General features: G+C 35.0%; 1 protein-coding gene across 1 annotated transcript in view; it reads right to left on the minus strand.

Moving 5' to 3' along the window:
- The window catches only part of LOC148943114 (ras-specific guanine nucleotide-releasing factor 2-like), a 441,376-nt gene that overhangs the window by 184,471 nt on the left and 231,182 nt on the right, over positions 1 to 25,723 (minus strand). Inside the window, exons 10-11 of the mRNA XM_089102441.1 lie at positions 15,870 to 15,972; positions 2,178 to 2,301 (exon numbers count right to left, since the gene is read on the minus strand). Coding sequence (XP_088958567.1) covers positions 2,178 to 2,301; positions 15,870 to 15,972 — 227 coding nt within the window. The remainder of the gene's footprint in view (positions 1 to 2,177; positions 2,302 to 15,869; positions 15,973 to 25,723) is intronic.

Below are 25,723 nucleotides of genomic sequence, written 5' to 3' on the forward strand. Positions count from 1 at the left end.
TTCAAACATCAGACAATAAAAACTCCGAGGTTGACAGAAACCCATTGTTTTTTACTTTGATATTGTTACTTTGATGCTAGTTTTGATACTTAGATGAACATTTGATTTTGAAAAAAATTTTGGTTTTGAAATAAGGAGTTTTTAAAACTTAAAACTTTTTGCGATCAAAAATGATTAAAAATTAACTAAAAAAAACTTTCTGAAAAAGAAGGTTTTCAAAGAAAAGGAAAGGTCACTTTAAACATAAGATCAGCAGATACAAATACCTGTTAAAATTCAAACTCAAGACGACCGGAAATTACTATTAAAGAATAAATGAAGCCCAAAACGAACACAAATTAAATAAACAATCATAAAAAAAAACATACAACAAGTAATAATATAAATAAATAAATAAATATAAAAGCGAGTAATGCTTAAATTGAATATGCAAATAGAGGTCAAAACGAAAAAAATTATTTTGTTATTGAAGTATAACTTAAATTGAATATGCAAATCAAGTTAGAAACGACCAAAATTCAATACAAACAAGAGTTTGGGTATCGCCTCCTTCTCTCACTGTAAAAGCCTAAAACTTACTGAATCATTGGCGCTTTACTGAAAACTATATGTGTCTTGAACACTTTTGGAAAGTATACACAAAATCAAACTGAATATTTGATATATAATGATATTAATTGGTGAAAGATCCATCAGTTCAAGATTTTATTTCACTTTAATTTTATTTTCATTTTCAATGCTGTAAGAACTGGAAAAAAATTACTTGTAATATAGTTCGTTTTCAGTGAAGCGCCAATGACGCTTCAAAGTATGCTTTAGGTTTTTACAGTTAAGGAAGGGGGCAGTATCCAAGCTCTTGCTTATAGTGAAACTATTTTCGTCTTGAACAATCTTGAAAAGAACTAATAAATTAAACTGAATGTTTGATGTATAATGATATTAATTGCTGAAAGCTTATCAGTTCAAAATTTTATTGTAACTTTAATATTTATTTTCAATATTATATTCAAAAGAAAATATTTGCAATATAGTTTGTTTTCAGTAAAGCGCCAATGACGCAGTTGGTTTTAGGCTTTTACAGTGAGAGAAGGAGGCGATACCCAAACTCTTGTTTGCAGTGATTTTTGTTCGTTTCAAGCTTGATTTGCATATTCAATTTAAGTTTCACTCGTTTTAAGATTTATTCATTCATTTACATTAGTATTCATTGCATGCTTGATTCATTGATTGTTTATTTAATTTCTGTTTGTTCCGGGTTTCAATTATACTTAAATAGCCTTTTTTTTTTAGCTTGATTTTCATATTCAATTTGAGCATTACTCGCTTTAAGATTTATTTGTTCATTTATATTATTACTTGTTGTATTGTTTTTTGCTATGTTTGTTTATTTAGTTTCTGTTCGTTTTAGGTTTCATTTATTCTTTAATAGCAATTTATGGTCGTTCTGAGTTTGAATTTTAACAGGCATATGTATCTGCTGATTTTAAGTTTAAAATGACCATTCTTTTCTTTGAAAAACTTCTTTTTCGGACAGTTTATTTTTTACTTGATACATACATATATCGATATATTATATTGATAATATATATATATATATATATATATATATATATATATATATATATATATATATATATATATATATATATATATATATATATATATATATATATATATATATATATATATATATATATATATATATATATATATATATATATATATATATATATATATATATATATATATATATATATATATATATATATATATATATATATATATATATTTAAAATTCCCATTTTGTATCTTATTTGCCTCATTGAAAAATAACTGGATATGTTCCCCTTCCCTAGAACAGTTTTGCAGACGCCCTTCCATTGCTATATAAAATTACTACGCTTTATTATTTTTTCTTCTCATTTTCTTTATTTTCTCACATTTTGATCTTTCTAATCTGTAAAACATCACATGCGGGAAATTGCTTTTACTTTAAAAGAAAAAAAAGGAAGTCAGATTGCTTTCTGATAAAAAGAACAGAGAAAAATGTATACAAAAGGTAAAGATCAATAAATTATCTTTCTTAAATACAAAAAGTTCCTTTTTCCACAGGGCTACAATTTAGAAAGCTATAGGAAGCAAGGGAATCAGGCTAGGAGAAAATTTCTGTTGATTACCTGGTTGCCAAGATTAAGTGACTGGAAAAGAGAAAGCACTGTCGAATCTCTTCTTTTTCTTTCGATGAACTAGTTAATCGACGCTGAGATTTGGCTTTGTCCGTGACAACTTGAATTAACGTACCTATGGAAAATAATAAACACGATAAAGAAAGATTTCTTTTTCCCTGCAAGGAAATGAACAAATGTTGAATAACATTCTATTTTTGAAAATGTCCTTGTGCTTTCTATAGTCACATGCTTGATAAGGAAAAGTATTAAAAAAAATAATCATATTTTGTAAAAAAATCTATATATTAGAAAATTTATAACATTTTCAGATTTTTCTTTCAAAGGATTTCTCGATAGAAATATAAGTTTTGACAAAGATTATTGGCGCCTAAAATTTGGCTTCATTTCTTATTTTTAGTAACGTTTCAACTTAAGTAATGAACTTGATAGACGAATTATCTTCTTTTGGCGGGGAGGTGTCATCAAGGTTAAGTAAGAATAAAGCTTATGAAACATATTATTCTCTATTCTTTTAAAATGCTGTACAATTTATAAATGTATTGAAGAGTAGGTCAAGGAAATTACATCTGAGGAAAAAGGGCTTCCATAGGGAGAGGAGACGAGAAGTTAGAAGAAGAAGAAGTTTCGAAGTTTCAAGAAGTAGAAGTAGAGGCTAGAAGCAGAAGAAGATGAAAAGTAGAAGTTTTCCATGGACAGACCCAGACTCTATGGAAAGTAAAAGAAACTAATGTATAAATATAATGTATATACAACATGTAAAAATATGTAAATATAAGAAACTAGAAACTAGAAAACGAAAAAGAAAAATTAAAGAAGAGAGGAACCAAGACTTCCTTGAGAAGCAAAACAATAACTGTTTATTCAGTGTGAGTTTAGTAATTATAAATTAACGTTTTTTTTTACTTTTTTTTTTACTCGTTGGAACTTCCCGGAAGGATTCCCACGTGTGGCCTTGATGAAGCTTTTACTGACTTGAAAATCAGCAGCTACCATGGAATGATGAAACAGAAAAATGGCATAGAAACTAGGAAATGAAAAGAGAAATGAAAGGAAGAACGGAAGAGGGGAACCGAGGAAGAGAGAAACAAAAGGACTGCTTGTGAGAAAAAGGGTTTCAAAAATGCTTGAAATGAAACAAAATAAAAAATGGCTAAAAACTTTTAATTAAGACGGTGAACCATGAAAAAACAACATTTTATACAAATACTAAAAGAGTGTTTGATTGTTTCGAGTTCACGTCCAGAAGTCTTTATCAACAGGGAAAAGAAGAGAGAAAACAAAGTAAGCAAAAAATTAACAGACAATAGAAAATGACAGCACAGAGTTAATTTTACTTTTTTTAACTTGGTTTAAAAGTTTAAGTGGAAAGGTAGTGTGGTCTTAGAATTTGTTTGTGATTCAAAGTTTGTTCTTCCTACTGACTTATTCACACAGGATCCAATCAGGTTTTGAGAAAGGGGAATTACTGAGGTCTTTTTCTAGCTCACACATTCTGAACCATATAAATGGCCGAGGAAAATAAATTACAGAAGTAAAAAAAACCCGTTTTTTTAGGGTTTTATTTAAATTTTTTTTTCTTGAAGTTTCTTTTTCTCGCTGAAAAAGACTCCCAGACGCGGAGCTGAAATATTCAGATTTTTTTATTATTTATAGTTTTATTGTTGTTTTCTTGTATTTTTTTTTTGTTCCACTGATTTATCTAAATTAAAGCCGTTTTCTCTCTTAATTTTTTTGCATCATTGTCTAGGAAATTTACTGTAATTCAAAAACATTTTGTTCTTTTCACTGTCTTAAAATTTACGCAGGAACCAACACGACCTTAAAAATTAGGGGCTATCATCTGCATCTTCGGCTGACATTTATTGAATCATGTATTTTCTTACACAAATACGTCACAGGAGTGAACCAATGAAATAAAAACACATTTTTACAACGGAATTATAAGGGAGTAAGCTTCCGTTTTCTCTTTTGTCACAAAGAAGCAGATTGTTTTAAAGGATTTCTATTGTTCCTGCTGGACTGGTTAATTATAGATGTAGAAAAAAGGAGACAATTTCCTTTTTTCCTATTATCAATTTGTTAGTCGACACAGAAATTCAGTTTTGTCCATGAAAACTTATGGGAAATAACACATTCAATAACTGCAGAATTCACGTTATTGACTGAATTAGGGTGGAACAATAAGAAAGTGTTTTTAAAAGATTTATCCTGTTTGCTCAGCAAGAAAATTTACAGTTTTAGAAAATTATCAGGGCTTTCGTATCTCCATTTTTTTTTAATTAGTTAAAAAAATTACAAAAAAGAAGTTTTCAGAGAAAAGGAAAGAACCATATTAAACTTAAGACCAGCAGAAATAAATTCTATAATAATTCAAACTCAAAATAACCAGAAATTACTATTAAAGAATAAATGAAATTAAAAACCAACAAAAATTAAATAAACAATCATAGCAAACATTAAGATAATAGATGCAAAATAAATGAATAAATAAACTTTAAAACGAATAGAAATTAAACTGAATATTCAATTCGAAATCAAAACAAACAAAAATCACCACAAACAGGAGTTTAGTTACTCTCCCATTCCCCTAACCGTAGGAGTATAAGGCCTATTGCGTCATTTGCGTTCTACTGAGAACTATAGGCCTATGAATCAAACAGTTCGTGGTAACGAACTGTAAGTAAGGAGCGACCCGGCTCAATAGTAACCAAAACTATAAAAAACAGAATTTCGATACCAATAGATACGTCAAAAGAATCAAATTTGTATACTGATTTCAAATATATAAATTTCATCCTGCTTAGTCTTACATATCAAAAGTTACGTACCTGAGAAAATTTGCCTTATTTCCAAAAAAAGGGAAAACACCCCCTAAAAATCATAGAGCTTTAACGAAAATTACACCATCAGATTCAGCGTATCAGCGAACCCTACTATAGAAGTTTCAAGCTCCTATCTGCAAAAATGTAGAATTTTGTATTTTTTGCCCGAAGAAATATCACGGATGCGTGTTAATTAATTTTTTTTTTCTAGGGGTGATCGTATCGACCCAGTGGTCCTAAAATATTGCGGGGGCGGGGCTCATTTGAGACCATACGGAGTGGCCTGGTTAAAAAAAATGATATATTTAGTCCATGTCGTTCTTTATTTAGTTTTACTTTCTTACTATTATGAGATCAGATCATAGGTTGATGTTTGTCCCCCCCCCCCTTTATAGAGCAAATGGTCCGTCCGATAAGTAGAACAGAAAGAGGGAAAATGTGAAAAAAGTATCACTAGTTAGCCACTGTTTCGTGGATTCTGTTATGATTTTGGAGATTGAGAAATTGTTGGAGGTTTGGAGATATAATATCTAATTCCCAATGGTTCCAATTCCATCATTCCCGATTTAGTATATTTTTTTCCATTTGTACGTAAAAAGGATTTGAGTAAATGAAAACGCAAATATTTTGACTGTAGCTTATCAATTGTGTTTTTATTTTAAAGCCAGTATTTGAATATGACCCGGTTTATCTAGTCCTCGAAAGACAGACAAGAGTAGTGAGTAGAATGCTTATATTGAATTTGCGTACAGCACTAGGAATTCCCATGTTATTTGCGTACAGCACGTTCCTTGGTGTCTTTCCAGAGCATTTACTTATGGATTTGGGTGGATTATGTTCCTTCCTATGCTATTATCAGGGCTTATGTTCCCTCCCATGTTATTCTAAGGGTTTATATTCCCTCCCATGCTATTCTAAGGGCTAATATTTTGGCAAGATATAATGTGGTCAAACATGTTTTGAGAGTATGGACGTAATTATTAAGTTTTGAGGTGATTACGTTCCTTGGCACCTTTTCATGTTTTCAATCAGATGGGTTTTGAAAGCACAGTGTGTACATGTGTGTAGGCTTTGTTATTTAAAAAATTGGACGCTACAATCAGAATTCTTTGATTGACATTTGCAAAAAAGAGTTTAGCATTTGCAAATTTGATCCTATTTAGGTGAAAAAAAAGAGTTTAGCATTTACGATCACTTCAGAGCCGACTTGCTAGCGAAAAACCCGTGTGATTGACTTGAAATAAAAATTTTTAACAAGAAATGGCTGAAAAGTGTTTTGGGGGAGATGGGATGATTGTGTACTGTATAATACACAAGTGATGTTTGAACAATGTTGTCAATTTAAAATAGTTTAACGTTATACTATACGAAGAAGTAAAACGTATTTTTTTTGTTAAATAAGTAGTTCTTGTATCTTGTAAAAGAGCTTTACGGGGTTTGAGAGACTCGGTTGCCTGATTCCGTGTGGTTTTTCTTTACTTAGTGCTCATTAAAAACGAATTTTTTGTGTTAAATAAGTAGTTCTTGTATCTGTTAAATTCTCATTAGTTTATAAGATGGATCGTACACAAAACCTTGGGATTTTCACGATCCGTCTTATAAACTAATGTAGTTCACCCATTTTTACCTTTTTAAAACCCCCACCAACAAAAAATTTCCCTTGCACGTGCCTGGTGATGTCAAACCTACACTCCAATTCACAAATTCATTACCCCTTTTTTTTGCAAATACCAATCAAACAATTCTGATTGTAGCATCCAATTTTTTAAATAACAAAGCCCGTCTTAAAATATTTTAGTGATGTCCATTCGTGTATTTCGGCGAGGCTTTCTCCAGTCCATTCTTTGTACACGAAACCTTGGGATTTTCACGATCCGTCTTATAAACAAGTGTAGGTCACCCATTTTTACCTTTTTAAACCCCCCACCAACAAAAAATTTCCCTCGCACGTGCCTGGTGATGTCAAACCTACACTCCAATTCACAAATTCATTACCCTTTTTTTGCAAATGCCAATCAAACAATTCTGATTGTAGTATCCAATTTTTTAAATAAAAAAGCCCGTCTTAAAATATTCTAGCGATATCCGTTCGTGTATGTATGGGAGGCTACCTCTGGTCCCTTCTTGTTACACAAAAACTTGTGATTTTCATAATCTGTCTTATAAACTAATGTCGTTCACCCATTGTTACATTTTTTAGCCTCCCCCCCCCCAACAACCAAATATTTCCATCGCACGTGCCAGGTGATGTCAAACCTACGCTCCAATTCACAAATCCATTACCTCTTTTTTGCAAATGTCAATCAAAGAATTCTGATTGTAGCATCCAATTTTTTCAATAACCAAGCCCGTCTTAAAATATTCTAGCAATATCCAGTCGTGTTTGTAGTGGAGGCTACCTCAGGTCCATTCTTGGTAAACAAAACCTTGGGATTCTCACAATCCGTATTATGAACTAATGAGCTTTAAACAATACAAGAACTAATTATTTAACACAAAAATTTCGTTTTAAATGAGCACTAAGTAAAGAAAAACCACACGGAATCAGGCAACCGAGTCTCTCAAACCCCGTAAACCTCTTTTAAAAGATACAAGAACTACTTATTTAACAAAAAAAATTGTTTTACTTCTTCGTATAGTATAACGTTAAACTATTTTAAATTGACAATATTGTCCAAACATCACTTGTGTATTATACAGTACACAATCATCTCATCTCCCCCAAAACACTTTTCAGCCATTTCTTGTTAAAATTTTTTATTTCAAGTCAATCACACGGGTTTTTCGCTAGCAAGTCGGCTCTGGAGTATTCGCAAATGCTATACTCTTTATTTTTCACCTTAATAGGATCAAATTTGCAAATGCTAAACCCTTTTTTGCAAATGTCAATCAAAGAATTCTGATTGTAGCGTCCAATTTTTTAAATAACAAAGCCTACACACATGTACACACTGTGCTTTCAAAACCCATCTGATTGAAAACATGAAAAGGTGCCAAGGAACGTAATCTCCTCAAAACTTAATAATTACGTCCATACTCTCAAAACATGTTTGACCACATTATATCTTGCCAAAATATAAGCCCTTAGAATAGCATGAGAGGGAATATAAATCCTTAGAATAACATGGGAGGGAACATAAGCCCTTATAATAGCACAGGAAGGAACATAATCCACGCAAATTCCATAAGTACATGCTCTGGAAAGACACCAAGGAACGTGCTGTACGCAAATAACATGGGAATTCCTAGTGCTGTACGCAAATTCAATATAAGCATTCTACTGTAGTGAACAACGTTAGAAATATTCGCAGTAGAACGAAAGTTGTTTTTTTTCGGTACCCAAACAAGACTTCTTTTATCTAAATTGCGGCACTAGCCTACAGGCCTTGGCAGCAAAAAAATTAAAGGTCCCTAAAATCGGGGTTCTTTTTTCGAATGCTGATTCAGGGGCACCGTAAAATCACTAAAACAGTATACAAGATGATTTGACAGCCCTTTTAAATACAAAAAGGTCCCGAAAGGACCAATCATTACTAAAATCTTTGTACTCGGAAAACATTAATCAAAAATATAGGTGGAAGAGAACTGAAAACAAATTGTCGTTGGCGTATTACCTCCGACCCTCCCCTCCCTCAAAGAACAAAAGGTATTAAGTGATAAGAATTAATAAATGTAAAGGCGCCGGTGGTTGCTCTAACCAAGGAGTAAATTTGGGGAAAAATTGCCTTAGACCCTATTACCACAAATAAATTGAAGATTTTTCAAAGATGAAAAAGTGGAAATTGATGTAGTCTGCAAGGAACACATGAAGCTCCATATAAACTGAGTCGTACTGTCATGTCATCTATGCCATTTTTGAATTATCCATGGTACCAAAATTACAAATCTCCTATCCATGCTTTAGATGTATTTGAATCCTGAAATTGGTAAGCGACTACCCTAATTTATAATCCCGGGGAGAACCTGCCCTATTATTTAATAGCCAATTTTAGGGAGAACCGAATATTATATTCCAACTTTTCAATGAGCAACATGAGCAGCATTTGACATTGAATTTTGAGTTAAAACGGGCGGTTTTATTTTTTTTCCAACTTTTAAATGAGCAACATGAGCAGCATTTGACATTGAATTTTGAGTTAAAACGTGCGGTTTTATTTTTTTTTCCAACTTTTCAATGAGCAACATGAGCAGCATTTGACATTGAATTTTGAGTTAAAACGGGTGGTTTTATTTTTTTTCCAACTTTTCAATGAGCAACATGAGCAGCATTTGACATTGAATTTTGAGTTAAAACGGGCGGTTTTATTTTTTTAAACGACGTGTTATCTGTTTTGATTCTTTTTTTAAAACCAAATATAACTTTGCTAACCCTCTGGTAATTATTTGGATTCCCTCTGGTAATTATTGGGCTCCCTCGTTATGTGTAGGATTAAATTTTGGAAATTACCGCAAACGGCATTACGATTTTTTTCTCATTTAAAATAGAAAATATCTTTAAAAGAAATAAGAGCAAGTTTTTCAAAAAAATGATTTTCTGTTTTAATAAAATTAAGTACGGGACGTTAAGCTACGTAAGCTACTCTTAAACTACGTAGGCTAATTGAACCAAAGAACGGCAAATTCACTGCTTTGACAGAGAGTTAAAGTTAAAATTCATTATTTGATCAAGATTTGATGCAATTCAATCATTCGACTCGATCAAGATTCACTTCTGAAATTGTCTATCTATTCCTAATAGAGATTTTTTTTTTCATTATATTATTGTCATGATTTGGGACAGAAAATCCAATTTGAATGAAATATAGTCTCTGGAGATTTTCCGTATATCGAAAGATTTAGCAAAGTGGAGTTTCTATGGTTCAGTAAACATTATTTCTTTACTTTTTTTTCTTTCTAGCCAAAGAATATATTATTGCATATGCTCTTTATTTTTGCTAAAATTTTATTTTTTACTCGTTCGACAACGCCATTTTACTTATTTGCACATGAAAAACGTTACTAGAGATGGAAGTCTTACGGTATCTGACCCCTGAAATATTGGAATTTGGACGATTTTGCCACAGTTTCTACATATTGCATATATTTTGATCGTTTTTTTCGTTTTATCTTTTTAGTTCAAATGTAATCCATACACAATCCGCACCCTTATAGACTGTTATACTTACTATTTCTATTATTATCCGCACTATAACAACAGTAACAAGTAGTAACAATATAAAGTAACAAGCGTTAAAACTTGTCGGACGACAGTCATAAAAAAGAAGGAAAAACCATAGCGCGTATTCTTTTATTAGGATCGGATCCTCGCCCCATCTCAAGAAAATTCCCCCTAAGAGCTGTAGTTTAAACCCCAGGCGTGAGCCAAAACTGGGTGGACTTACTGAATATATAAATTTGGAAATGCTCTGTTTCAGATGTGAAAAGAACCCCTCTCGTTTAATCGAATTTTTTTTCCATTTTCACGCATAAAATAGTCTGGTATATTTTTTTTTTTACTTCAAAAATGTAACGTATACCCAAAAAAGAGAACTTTATGAGTACTTTGTTTTTACCAACACACAAACATACAACCAAAAAAAACAAACAAAAAGTAACCTAGTGTTGAGATCGAACCCGAAACCCTATTATCAGGTCTGCTGCTTTAGCATTCCTACTGAGATAGCTGAGCTTTTATTAATATATACAAATATATAATATAAAAATATAGTTAATATAAACGTTATTATATATTAAAATATTAATATATAAAAATACAAGTGTCTGGTTTCAACGGGTTTTCTCTAGAATTACATATACTTACCAATTATATAGGTTGATACTAAGCATTGCATAGATGCCCACCAGCTATTAGGGGGAGGTCATGAAATATTTTGAAGGATGCTGTGGAAGAGGGGGAGGGGGATTAAGCCTAAATAAATTACAAATTTTCGGCATATTTTAAAAAATTTTATGAGGAGGGTCGATCGTAGCCATCTTAATGTATAAACGGTAATTTTTAAATGAAAACGGTAGCTTAAGAAAAGTGTTTCGTTTTATACAGAATTGAGCTTCACAAAAGATAAAAGTAGGTTTAAGGGGATGCTAACGGTTATTTTAACATTCGCAACTACTGACCATGATTTTACACTCATAAAATATTTTCAGGAAACTTGTGGTTGAAATTTGTTGAAAAGTAGGGTAGTTGAGGGGTTGGTTTCCCATGTTTTTAAAAATATGGCTCTGTCCATTTATAGCTTTAGTGGTGCATTTTCTTTTCTTAAAAAATTCCATTTGCATATTTTTAACTGAATAACAGCTTAATTCTGATACAATTTCATCTACTTTTCAACTGCCAGATTATATGTCATGTAATAGAAATTACATTTATTGAACTGAATAACAACTGAAGTTCTGAGAGAATTCCAGCTACTTATCAACTGCCAGATAATATGTCATGTAATAAAGATTAATTTTTTTTAACTGAATAACAACTTAATTCTGACAGAATTTCAGCTACTTTTCAACTGCCAGATTATATGTCATGCAATAAAAATTACGTTTTTTTAACTGAATGACAGCTTAATTCTGACAGAGTTTCAGCTACTTGTCAACTGCCAGATTATGTGTCATGCAATAAAAATTACATTTACTGAACTGAATAACAGCTCAATTCTGACAGAATTTCAGCTACTTGTCAACTGTCAGTTTATATGTCATGTAATAAAAATTACATTTACTGAACTGAATAACAGCTTAATTCTGACAGAATTTCAGCTACTTTTCAGCTACCAGATTATATACCATGTAATAAAAATTACAATTTTTGTAACTGAATAATAGCTTAATCCTGACAGAATTTCAGCTACTTTTCAACTGCTATATTATACGTTTTTCTTATCAAAAATTCCATTTTTTAACTGAATAACAGCTTAATTCTGGCAGAATTTCAGCTACTTTTCAACTTCCAGATTATATGTCATTTAATAAAAATTACATTTACTGAACTGAATAACAGCTTAATTCTGACAGAATTTCAGCTACTTTTCAACTGCTATATTATACGTTTTTTATAAGAAATTCTATTTTTTTAACTGAATAACAGCTTAGTTCTGACATAATTTCAGCTACTTTTCAACTGCCAGATTAGATGTCATGTAATAAAAATTACATTTATTGAACTGAATAACAGCTTAATTCTGACAGAATTTCAGCTACTTTTCAACTGCCAGATTATATGCTATGTAGTAAAAATTACAATTTTTTAATTGAATAACAGCTTAACTTTGACAAAATTTCAGCTTCTATTCAACTGCCAAATTATATTTCATGCAATATAAATTATTTTTTTTTAATTGAATAACAGCTTATTTCTGACAGAATTTCAGCTACTTTTCAACTGCCAGATTATGGCATGCAATAAAAAAATTGTTATCGTGAGAATTTGGTTGGCTTCTATTTTGAATTGGTTTTTCTTGGAGATAGAACTGTGTTTTAAATTGTATAATCAATGACATGAATTCATTACTGACCTGGTCTCTTTAGCTGAATATCGAGGGAGTGTTTTCCTATTTTTTTTTTTTTAGAAAGAACTTATGGATTTTATTCCCAGAAATACTAGCTGGAACCTACATACCAGCTTGAAAAATTTCGCTTAACAAATCTTACTATCTTTTGCCAGATTCTAGTTTAACAACAGTGGAACAGAGATGTTACTTCTAAGAACTGTTAATACTCAAAACGCTTTTTTTTATTGTATTGGGTTAATATTTCTCACAAAAGAAGCAACTAGGCTTTCAACAGAAGAATTGTTTTTCTCTCCAGAAAATTTCTATTAAGATTTTTTAACCAGGTTTTTAAAAAGTTTGTCTCTCCAGAAATGAGGTATAACGTGATTGGCTTGCAAAAATACGTCATAAAAACAAGCAAATGGAATTAAGGAATGTAAACAATGAACGATAAGCAACTATAAAATTCTAAATCTTTTTATGTTGTAATATGTACCACTAAAAACTAATCAGGGTTTAAAACGGCAGCGTTTTTGTCTCTCCAAGAATTGAATTTGCTCGTATGCCTAGATTTCTCACTAAGGGTTACTAAATCCTAAACAATTGTTAATACCATTTCTCACTAATTTTGTGATCAATTTACGGCGTACCAATGGCTATTACTACGAACAGTCCGATTTTATTTATGGTATTAATTTAATTAGATCTTATTGTGTAAGTGTTTTCGTGGTCTCAAATGCGATTTCAGGGTAAGTTTTCGCCATGCTGCATGAGGGATCGTTCTGTGCGGTATTTCAAGGTTGAACAGAGATGGCAAAGTAGCGCAGTCTAGTATGCTTAAATTATGCCTGCATGGAGATTTGGGGCTCTTGGAGGCGCGGGTTCCTGTGTGGCCACACAAGTCGTACATGCTTAACGCTGCTACTGCCGGTTTAAAAGAAGGAAGGACAGTCCTTCTCTAGAAAAATAAGGAATTATGTCATTGTCATGTCATTGACTTGTGAAAATACGTTTCAAAAATAACCGTTAAAGCGCACTTTTTGACACAAAGGTAAAAAAAAACTACAGTTTACTTTCTTCTGCTTGTTTTAAGGCTGCTCCCCCCCCGACTAAGGAGAATAAAATCCGTAATGTCATTTTGCAGAATCTCAGTTCTACTGTAATTCTTTCAGTTACGTCTTACTGTATTTTTTTTAAACTGAACTCCCTCTAGGGCTATAATGAAAGAAAGTTTGAGATGGCTAGGGCAAGTTGTGCGGACGAATGATGACAGATTGCCAAAGATTGTTCTTTCCGACCAATCGTCTGGGGCTAAACGGAAAGGAGGTCTTCCTCGTCTGGGGTGGGAGGACGTCATAAAGAAAGGTTTTAAGGAAATGGAAACTTCCTGGGAGGTTGTGAAGAGGGAGCCTTTGAATAGATTGAGATGGAGGCGCAGCGTGCGTAGCTGTGTTGGCCTCAGGCGGCTTGGTGCTGCGGTGAGTTGTTAGTAGCAGTAGTAGTAGTAGTACTTTTCAATTCAATATCAGTTGCTCTAATTATTATAATCGCTGCTTTTGTTTGGCATCAATTGCTTAAACATGCTACTAGTCACGGTACTGAAAATATTATCAGGTAGGATATGCTTTTTATCAACTATATGTTATAAGCTATATTTTCCACTTCAATTTCAGCTACTGGAATCATCGTAATTAATGATATCAATAAGCCCAAATTACCTAAAGATGCTACAAGTTTTGGCACTAAAAAAATTATCGGAAATACTCTTATCAACTATATTTTATTAGCTATTCTTATCAATTAAGTGCCAATTACTGTAATTAATCCAGTTATTGCTCTCCATAATTATCAATTACTTAAATATGCTAGTAGTCTGGGTAATGAAAATATTATCAGCTGTTTTAGCAATACAATAGACAGAAATTATATGGCATTTTTCTAAAGCCTGCTAACCATCGATGATCCGACTCTGTCTTCGTAGCAATGCTTTTAGGTTGACAATTTTAACTACACTGTCAAAAACAATCTCAATGTAATGAAAGTATTAAACATTAATGAAATGAAACAAATTAATAAATGAAATATATAATGAAAATTTCACAAAGACTCACAAATTTCACGTTGTGCGTTCAAATTTAACATTGAGACTAGAATTTTGAAATGAAAATAGCAGATGTTTGTTCACAAACATTCAAAAAATTTAAAAAGATTTAATCTTATGGAAATTCAAGCTATCGGATTCTCTGAAAAGCAAACTAACACGATTTTAAAAAAATAACCAAAAAAAAAATTATATTAACATAAACAAAAAGAAGTTTGATGAAAAAGGGAAAAGCACTGGTATTATGCATTGAAATTCAAATAATTAATTATGTAATAGGTTATGATCTTGGGCGTAACAAGATTTTCACGGTGTTTGGGAGGGAAGGGTTGACCTTACAGGGAGGGGAGTATAGTGTTCTCTGTCAGAGCTCAGCTTTATTACTTTTCAAAATATTTCGGCTTATCTTTAGAGTATTTTCCAAAGTTAAAGAGTCTTTTAGAGAACATCACCTATCCTTACCAGTCTTTGATTCAGACAAAATCAAACTGTTAAAAAGTCGGATTATTACAGACACTCTATCAGAAAAAAAACTACATTATAGCTGTAAAAAATAGAAAGAATTGTCAAAAACACACTAACATAAATAAAACGCAGCATATAGAGAAAGAAAAAAGAAAACTGTATTCTTTTTTACAATCCCTACCGGCGGTGCTGATCTCCATTTTTTGGTTGTTCAGTCAAGAAGTGCAATGGGGGGATGTGGACCAGCTTGGATGCAACAATGAACTTCCAATCTGCAGGGGGATACTATGTTACATCAGAGAATATCTTTACTTTTGAGAATTGTTCAAGGGGCGATGAGTTTTCTGATAGGGGACACTGCTCATCCTCGCCTACAACTACAGACCCCGTGCACCCATGAGCATAATATATACCATGATTTATATCCATCTGAATATCACAACCTAAAACAGTACCCATGAGCATGATGCATGCCCTGATGTATATCCATTTGAAAATCACAACCTACAGCAGCATCCATGAGCATGATACATACCTTGACGGACGAAAAATTAAATCATATCCATCAGAATGTCACAACTAAAACTGTACCCATGATTATGATGCATGCCCTGATGTATTTCCATTTGAACATCACAACCTTCAGCAGCATCCATGAGCATGATACATACCTTCACGGACGAAAACTTGATGTATATCCATCAGAATATCACAACCTAAAACTGTACCCATGAGCATGGTGCATGCCCTGATTTATATCCATCTGAACATCACAACCTACAACAGCATCCAGAAGCATGATACATACCTTGACGGACGAAAACTTGATTTATATCCATCAGAATGTCACATCCTTCAATAATCATCCGCTCGATTGCCAGGTTTTTTCGGATATTTTCTGTTTCGCTTACCTGGTAAAATAAGCTATCAAAATGTTTTAATCAAAAATATGTCTTAAATATATTGTTGAAATTAATGAAAAATTGTCTCTTTGAAAGTACCGTTAAATACATTTTTGTTGGAAGAAAAGCTGACCTGAAACTACATTATCTATTTTCTATATATAAGTAGTTCCTTGGATCCTATTGCCTTTCCATTTACAAGGGAAAAGAAATGAAAATACAGAAAAACGAGTATATCATTCAAAAATGACGGTGGAACATAACAAACGTCATTTGTCACTATTCAGAGGCAACGCTATAGCGTTGCCTATAGTAAAGGCCATACGGCTGGAATGTTTTATTATTTATTAATTACTATTTTCCCCCAGAGGCATTTAATAAGGAAGGGTTCGTCGCATAAACTTCAGTGGGGCTCATTTGATTGGAAATTGAGAGCTCTAGTGCCCTTTTTAAGAGTCAAAAGTGATCGAAGGGCAACTAACCCCCCTGCACCCTTCTTTTCTCAAATGGATCCGATAAAAATTTTGAGACAGTCATTTTGTTAAATATAGTTCAAAGATCATATAACGAAACTCCGATGTCGACACAATACCCCAGGGCCCGGGGACAGTCATTTTAAGTTATGCCCTGGGGACATATATGGTTCTTATGGAAGGGATGCTCGTATAAACTTCAAAGAGGACTCATTAGATTGGAAATTGAAAGTTCTAGTTCACTTTTTATGAGTCAAAGGAGATCAGGTGGGAAAAAGCCCCACTCCCTCCGCGCCCTTTTCCCCAGAAACCCCTCCAATAAGAACTTTGAGACAGCCATTTTTTAAAAATAGTTCAAAGATCATATAACGAAAACTCCGGGGTCTACACAATCCCTCAGGGCCCGAGGGCAGGTGTTGTAAGTTTTGCCCTGGGGGAATATATAGTTCTTATAGAAGATATGCTCGTAAAAACGCCAGAGAGGGCTCATTTGATTGGAAATTGAAAGTTCTAGTTCAGTTTTTGAGAATCAAAAAAGATTGGAGCGCAACTAGCCCTCCACCAACCCACGCCTCTTTTTCCTCAAATGTATCCGATAAAAGTTTTGAGATAGCCATTTTGTTAAAAATAGTTAAAAAGTGAGATAACAGAAACTCAGGTGTCGATACAACCCCCAGGCCCTGGGGGCAGGCGTTGTAAGTTATGCCCTGGGGCATATATGGTTCTTATGAAAGGGGTGCTCGTATAAACTTCAGAGAGGGCTCTTTTGATTGAAAATTGAAAGTTCGAGCTCACTTTTTTAAAGTCAAAAGAGGTCCGAGAGCAACAACTCCCCTCCCCCTCTCACGCCTTTTTCCAAACGCATCCGATAAGAACTTTAAGATAGGCATTTTGTTAAAAACAGTTCAAGTCAAATAAGAAAAACTCCGGTGTCGATAAAACCCCCAGGGCCTGGGGGCAGGCGTTCGAAGTTATGCCCTGTGGGCTTGTATGGTTCTTATGAAAGGGTTGCTAGTAGAAAATTCACAGAGAGCTCATATGATTGGAAATTGAAAGTTCTAGTTCACTTTTTTAGAGTCAAGATATCGGAGGGCAACTAGCCCCCCTTCCCCACGACCTTTTTCCCAAAACTATTTTTTTCAAAATAGTTGAAAAATTAGATAACGAAAACTCTGGTGTCGACACAATCCCCAAGAGCCCAGGGGGTAGGCGTTGTAAGTGTTATCCTTGGGGTATATGGTTCTTAAGAAAGGGAAGCTCGTATAAACTTCAAAGAGGGCTCATTTGATTGGATATTGAAAGTTCTAGTTCACTTCTTAAGAGTCAAAAGATATCCGTGGGCAACTAGCCCCCCCCCCAAGACTCCCTTTTATCCCCAAACCCATCCGATAAAATTTTGAGCCACTTCGTTAAAAATAGTTCAAAGGTCAGATAAGAAAAACTTTTGTGCCGAATCAACCCCCCCAGGGTCCGGGGGAGGCTTTGTAAGTAATGCTCTGGGGGAATATATGATTCTAATGGAAGGGATGCTCGTATAAACTTCAGAGAGGGCTCATTTAATTGTATATTGATAGTTCTCATTTGCGTTTTAAGATTCAAAAGAGATTGGAGGGCAACTACCCCCCCCATGCCCCTTTTTCTCCAAACCCATCCGATACAAATTTTGAGATAGTCATTTTTTTAAAATAGTTCAAAGCTCAGACAACAAACACCCCGGTATCGAAACCACCCGCGGGGCCCGGGGGAAGGCGTTGTAAGTTATGTCCTCAGGCCTTATATGGTTCTTATGAAAGGAATGCTGGTATAAACTTCAGAGAGGGCTCATTTAATTGGAAATTGAAATTTCTAGTTTAGTTTCTCAGAGTCAAAAGAGATCGGAGGGCAGCTAGCCCCTCCAATCTCCGCGCCTTTTTCTTCCCAAAACCAGTCCAATAAGAATTTTGAGGTGGGCATGTTGTTGAAAATAGTTCAAACACCAAATATTGAAACTCCAGGGTCGACAAAAACCCAAGGGCCCAGGGACAGGCGTTGTAAGTTACGTCCTGGGGCATATTTGGTTCTTACAGAAAGGATGCTCGTTTAAACTTCAGGAGGGCTCATTTGATTGAAAATGAAAAGTTGTAGTTCGTTTTTAAAGAGACAACAGAGATCGAAGGGCAATTAGACCCCACCCGCGCCTTTTTTTCTCAAACTCATCCGATAAAAATTCTGAGATAGCCATTTTGTTAAAAATAGTTCAAACATCAGAGGCCCGAGGGCAGGTGTTGAAAGTTTTGCCCTGGGGGAATATATAGTTCTTATAGAAGATATGCTCGTAAAAACGCCAGAGAGGGCTCATTTGATTGGAAATGGAAAGTTCTAGTTCAGTTTTTGAGAATCAAAAAAGATTGGAGCGCAACTAGCCCTCCACCAACCCACGCCTCTTTTTCCTCAAATGTATCCGATAAAAGTTTTGAGATAGCCATTTTGTTAAAAATAGTTCAAAAGTGAGATAACAGAAACTCAGGTGTCGATACAACCCCCAGGGCCTGGGGGCAGGCGTTATAAGTTATGCCCTGGGGCATATATGGTTCTTATGAAAGGGGTGCTCGTATAAACTTCAGAGAGGGCTCTTTTGATTGAAAATTGAAAGTTCGAGCTCACTTTTTTAAAGTCAAAAGAGGTCCGAGAGCAACAACCCCCCTCCCCCTCTCACGCCTTTTTCCAAACGCATCCGATAAGAACTTTAAGATAGGTATTTTGTTAAAAACAGTTTAAAAGTCAAATAAGAAAAACTCCGGTGTCGATAAAACCCCCAGGGCCTGGGGGCAGGCGTTCGAAGTTATGCCCTGTAGGCTTGTATGGTTCTTATGAAAGGGTTGCTAGTAGAAACTTCATAGAGAGCTCATATGATTGGAAATTGAAAGTTCTAGTTCAGTTTTTTAGAGTCAAGATATCGGAGGGCAACTAGCCCCCCTTCCCCACGACCTTTTTCCCAAAACTATTTTTTTCAAAATAGTTGAAAAATTAGATAACGAAAACTCTGGTGTCGACACAATCCCCAAGAGCCCAGGGGGTAGGCGTTGTAAGTGTTATCCTTGGGGTTATTGGTTCTTATGAATGGGATGCTCGTATAAACTTCAAAGAGGGCTCATTTGATTGGAAATTGAAAGTTCTAGTTCACTTCTTAAGAGTCAAAAGATATCCGTGGGCAACTAGCCCCCCCCCAATACTCCCTTTTATCCCCAAACCCATCCGATAAAATTTTGAGCCACTTCGTTAAAAATAGTTCAAAGGTCAGATAAGAAAAACTTTTGTGCCGAATCAACCCCCCCAGGGTCCGGGGGAGGCTTTGTAAGTAATGCTCTGGGAGCATATATGATTCTAATGGAAGGGATGCTCGTATAAACTTCAGAGAGGGCTCATTTAATTGTATATTGATAGTTCTCATTCGCGTTTTAAGAGTCAAAAGAGATTGGTGGGCAACTACCCCCCCCCCCCCATGCCCCTTTTTCTCCAAACCCATCCGATACCAATTTTGAGATAGTCATTTTTTTAAAATAGTTCAAAGCTCAGACAACAAACACCCCGGTATCGAAACCACCCGCGGGGCCCGGGGGAAGGCGTTGTAAGTTATGTCCTCAGGCCTTATATGGTTCTTATGAAAGGAATGCTGGTATAAACTTCAGAGAGGGCTCATTTAATTGGAAATTGAAATTTCTAGTTTAGTTTCTCAGAGTCAAAAGAGATCGGAGGGCAACTAGCCCCTCCAATCTCCGCGCCTTTTTCTTCCCAAAGCCTGTCCAATAAGAATTTTGAGGTGGGCATGTTGTTGAAAATAGTTCAAACACCGAATATTGAAACTCCAGGGTCGACAAAAACCCAAGGGCCCAGGGACAGGCGTTGTAAGTTATGTCCTGGGGCATATTTGGATCTTACAGAAAGGATGCTCGTTTAAACTTCAGGAGGGCTCATTTGATTGAAAATGAAAAGTTGTAGTTCGTTTTTAAAGAGACAACAGAGATCGAAGGGCAATTAGACCCCACCCGCGCCTTTTTTTCTCAAACTCATCCGATAAAAATTCTGAGATAGCCATTTTGTTAAAAATAGTTCAAACATCAGATAATAAAAAATCCAAGGTTGACACAAACCCATTTTTTACTTTGATATTGTTACTTTGATTCTAGTTTTGATACTTTGATGAACATTTGATTTTGGAAAAAAAAGTTTGAATTTGAAATAAGGAATTTTTAAGAACTTGAAACTTTTGGCAATCAAAAACCATTTTATAACAAATATCTTCTTTTGTACTTAATATTGAAAATAAACATTAAAATTATAGTAAAATTTTGAACTGATGAACTTTCAGCAATTAATATCATTATACATAAAATATTCTTGGAATAAATTCTTGAACTGATGGATCTTTTCAAAAATTAATAGCATTATTGTTGTTAATACTTTCCAAGACTGTTCAAGACGCATACAGTTTTTGTTAAAGCACCAAGACGCAGTAGGTTTTAGACTTTTAGAGTGACAGAAAGAGGCGATAACCAAACTCCTGTTTGTAGTTATTTTTGTTCGTTTCAAGCTTGATTTGCATATTCAATTTAAGTTTCACACGTTTTAAGTTTTATTTGTTAATTTACATTATTTTCTATTGTATGTTTGTTTGCATTGATTGTTTATTTAATTTCTGTTCGTTTTAGGATTCATTTATACTTAAATAGCAAAATATTTTTTTTTTTTAAGCTTGATTTTCATATTCAATCTAAGGATTACTCGCTTAAGATCTATTTATTCATTTGTATTATTACTTGTTGTGTGGTTTTGCTATGATTGTTTATTTAATTTCTGTTCCTTTTGGGTTCCATTTATTCTTTAATAGTAATTTCTGGTCGTTTTGAGTTTGAATTTTAACAGGTATTTGTATCTGCTGAGCTTATGTTTAAAATGGCCTTAACTTTTCTTCGAAAAACTTATTTTTCTGAATTTTTGTTTAAATCAATTTTGTTCGTTTTTGATTGCAAAAAGTTTCAAGTTTTTAAAAATTCCTTATTCCAAATATAAGTTTTAAAAAAAATCAAAAGTACATCAAAGTATCAAAACTGGTATCAAAGTGAAAAATGGATTTGTGTCAGAATTAGAACTTTAAATTTCCAATCAAATGCGCCCTCTTAGAAGTTTATACGAACCTTTCATAAGAACCATTAATGCCTTTAGGACACAACTTAGAAAGTCTTCCCCTGGGCCCTTGGGGGTTGTATTGACACCGTAGTTTTTCTTATCCGACCTTATAACTATTTTTTTTTTAATGTTCACTTTTGTTGATATATAATATTCAGCTTTCAATTTTCAATCAAATAAGCCCTCTCTGAAGTTTATACGAGTATCCCCTTCATAAGAACTATATATGCCCCACGGCATATATAGTATGGTGGTCAGCCCCCTCCCCCCAGGGCTGTGGGGCGTTGTCCCAACACCTGAATTTTTGTTATCTGGATTTTTAACAATTTTAAATTTAATGGCTATCTCAAAATTTTTATCGGATGCATTTGGGATTAAAGGAGCGTGGGAAGGGAAGCTAGTTGCCCTCCAATCTCTTTTTGTTCTCAGAAACTGAACTAGAACTTTCAATTTTTAATCAAACGAGCCCTCTCTGAAGTTTTTACGAGCATTCCTTCCATATGAACTATATATTTCCCAAGGGCATAACTTACAACGCCTGCCCTCTGGCCCAGGGTGGCTGTGTCGACCCTGGAATTTTCGTTACATGGTATTTGAGCTATTCTTTAAAAAATGGCTATCTCAATATCTTATCAGGTGGGTTTGAGAAAAAAAGGCGTGGAGGAGGGGAGGGTGCTAGGTGCCCTTCTATCTCTTTTGACAGTAGAGGAGGGGGTCCGACTCCGAACAGTACCACGTGGTTTATGGTTTTCTCAGTGAGAATGAAAAAACAGGAATTTTCTCACTTGAAAAACCATGAATTTTGTCACATTTATGGTTGTTTTCATGGATGGTTATGTGTGTTGTTTGATTTATTTGATGTTTTTCTCGGATGTCAACATCAAATTATGGATGTTTTATGGTTTTTGTCAGTGAGAATTTGAAAAACAGGAACTTTGTCACATTTATGGATGGTTTTATGGATTTTGTCAGTGAGAATGAAAAAACAGGAACTTTCTCACTTTCATGGATGTCAACAGCAATTTATTTGTGTTTCATGGTTTTTGTCAGTGAGAATGGAAAAACAGTATTTTTCTCACTTTGCTGTCAGTCATTAATCAAATTGTTTCCGGGCAAAGTTTAGTAATGTCTGACAGGTACTGCTCCAGGAATAGATCCAAGTCATTAATGTCTTTGCCTCGGGAACAGTTCTACTGGTCGAACTCCAAAGGATATTAATAACCCAAGGCCATGGAAACAATTAGGCAAGAAACATCTTAGCGATGAATTGTTTTAGCGCGCGAGAAGGTTTCCTATTAATTTGAAATGCGTTAGCACAGAGATGCCAATAACAAAGGAACACGCTGAATTTGCGTTTAGGGATTATTTGGGCGAAACCGTTTTAGACAGGTTATGGAACTATTTCGGCGAAACAGATAGAGACATTTTAAAAGAATATTTTTGAAGAGATTTTAGAAGAGAATTTGAGTGTGGTCGTTATAATACACAAGTTTCATTTTAACAGTGTTGTGAGGTCCTCTAACCCAACCCCAAAGGGTTCCAATCCTCCTACCCCAACCCCGAAGGAAGCCCCCGGTCCTCAAAGGCCCCCCAAGCTCCCAAAGGCCCTCCACCGGTCCCCAAATGTCCCCCAGGCCCCCAACTGCCCCCCGGACACTCAAAGGCCCCCCAAGCTCCCAAAGGGCCACCGGCGCCCCCAAAGACCCACCCAGACCCCCAAATGCCATCCCCGGGCCACCCAAAGGCCCATCGAGCTCCCAAAGGACCAACGGGGTCCCAAAGGCCCTCCACCGGTCCCCAAATGTCCCCAGGCACCCAAAGGCCCTCCCGGCGCCCCAAAAGCCCACCCAGCCCCCCAAAGGCCCTCCCCCCCCCCCCAAAGGTCCCCCGGTCCCCAAAGGTCCCCCCAAGCTCCCAAAGGACCACTGACTTTCAAGAGACCCACAGACCCTCAAAGGCTCTCCCCGAGCACCCGTCTTTCGTTGATGTGTGTTGTCTGAAGCCTATGATTTGGGATGTGTAGTTTGCTACTTCAGGCTTTTCTGAGCTAAGGTTTTCTAGTATTTCGTAGGTGAATGTTGTCTGAAACCAATAGTTTGGGATGAGTAGTTTGCTATTTCAGGCTTTTCTGAGCTGGATTTCTTAGCCTTTCATAGGTGTTTGTTGTCTGAAACCTATAGTTTGGGTTGAGTAGTTTGCTATTTTTGACTTTTCTGAGCTAGGTTTCTTAGCCGTTCATAGGTGAGTGTTGTCTGAAACCTATGATTTGGGATATGTAGTTTGCTATTTTTGACTTTTCTGAGCTGGATTTCTTAGTCTTTCATAGGTGTGTGTTGTCAGAAAATTATGATTTGGGATGTATAGTTTGCTATTTCAGGCTTTTCTGAGCTAAGGTTTTCTAGTATTTCGTAGGTGAATGTTGTCTGAAACCAATAGTTTGGGATGAATAGTTTGCTATTTTTGACTTTTCTGAGCTAGGTTTCTTAGTCTTTCGTTGGTGTGTGTTGCCTGAAACCGATGATTTGGGATATGTAGTTTGCTATTTTTGACTTTTCTGATCTGGATTTCTTAGTCTTTCATAGGTGTGTAGTGTATGAAACCTATGATTTGTGGTGGGTGGATTGCTACTTTTGACTTTTCTGAGCTGGATTTCTTAACCTTTCATAGGTGTTTGTTGTCTGAAACCTATTGTTTGGGATGACTAGTTTGCTATTTTTGACTTTTCTGAGCTAGGTTTCTTAGCCGTTCATAGGTGAGTCTTGTCTGAAAACTATGATTTGGGATATGTAATTTGCTATTTACGACTTTTCATAACCGGATTTCTTAGTCTTTCGTAGGTGTGTGGTGTCTGAAACCTATGATTTGGGATGTGTGGGTTGCTATTTCAGGCTTTTCTGAGTTGCATTTCTTAATCTTTCATAGGTGTGTAGTGTCTGAAACCTATGATTTGGGGTGGGTGGATTGCTACTTTTGACTTTTCTGAGCTGGATTTCATAGCCTTTCGTAGGTGAATGTTGTCTGAAACCAATAGTTTGGGATGAATAGTTTGATATTTTGACTTTTCTGAGCTAGGTTTCTTAGTCTTTCGTTGGTGTGTGTTGACTGAAACCGATGATTTGGGATATGTAGTTTGCTATTTTTGACTTTTCTGAGCTGGATTTCTTAGTCTATCATAGGTGTGTGTTGTATGAAACCTATGATTTGGGATGGGTGGATTGCTACTTTTGACTTTTCTGAGCTGAATTTCTTAGCCTTTCTTAGGTGTTTGTTGTCTGAAACCTATAGTTTGGGATGACTAGTTTTCTATTTTTGACTTTTCTGAGCTAGGTTTATTAGCCTTTCCTATGTGTGTGTTGTCTGAAACCTATGATTTGGGATGTGTACTTTGCTATTTACGACTTTTAATAAAATGATTTATTAGTCTTTAGTTGGGGTGTGATGTCTGAAAACTATGAGTTTGGATGTGTGTGTTGCTATTTAAGGCTTTTCTGAGTTGGATTTATTAGTCTTTCATAGGTGTGTAGTGTCTGAAACCTATGATTTGGGGTGGGTGGATTGCTACTTTTGACTTTTCTGAGCTGGATTTCTTAGCCTTTCATAGGTGTTTGTTGTCTGAAACCTATAGTTTGGGATGTCTAGTTTGCTATTTTTGACTTTTCTGAGCTAGGTTTCTTAGCCGTACATAGGTGACTGTTGTCTGAAACCTATGATTTGGGATATGTAGTTTGCTATTTTTGACTTTTCTGAGCTGGATTTCTTAGTCTTTCATAGGTGTGTGTTGTCTGAAACCTATGATTTGGGATGGCTGGATTGCTACTTTTGACTTTTCTGAGCTGGATATCTTAGCCTTTCATAGGTGTTTGTTGTCTGAAACCTATTGTTTGGGATGACTAGTTTGCTATTTTTGACTTTTCTGAGCTAGGTTTCTTAGCCGTTCATAGGTGAGTGTTGTCTGAATCCTATGATTTGGGATATGTAATTTGCTATTTCCGACTTTTCATAACCGGATTTCTTAGTCTTTCGTAGGTGTGTGGTCTCTGAAACCTATGATTTGGGGTGTGTGGGTTGCTATTTCCGGCTTTTCTGAGTTGGATTTCTTAGTCTTTCATAGGTGTGTAGTG

Source organism: Artemia sp. Qi Xiang Cuo, chromosome 16 (assembly GCF_049724085.1).
Source record: "Artemia sp. Qi Xiang Cuo chromosome 16, ASM4972408v1, whole genome shotgun sequence".
Taxonomy (NCBI): Eukaryota; Metazoa; Arthropoda; class Branchiopoda; order Anostraca; family Artemiidae; genus Artemia; species Artemia sp. Qi Xiang Cuo.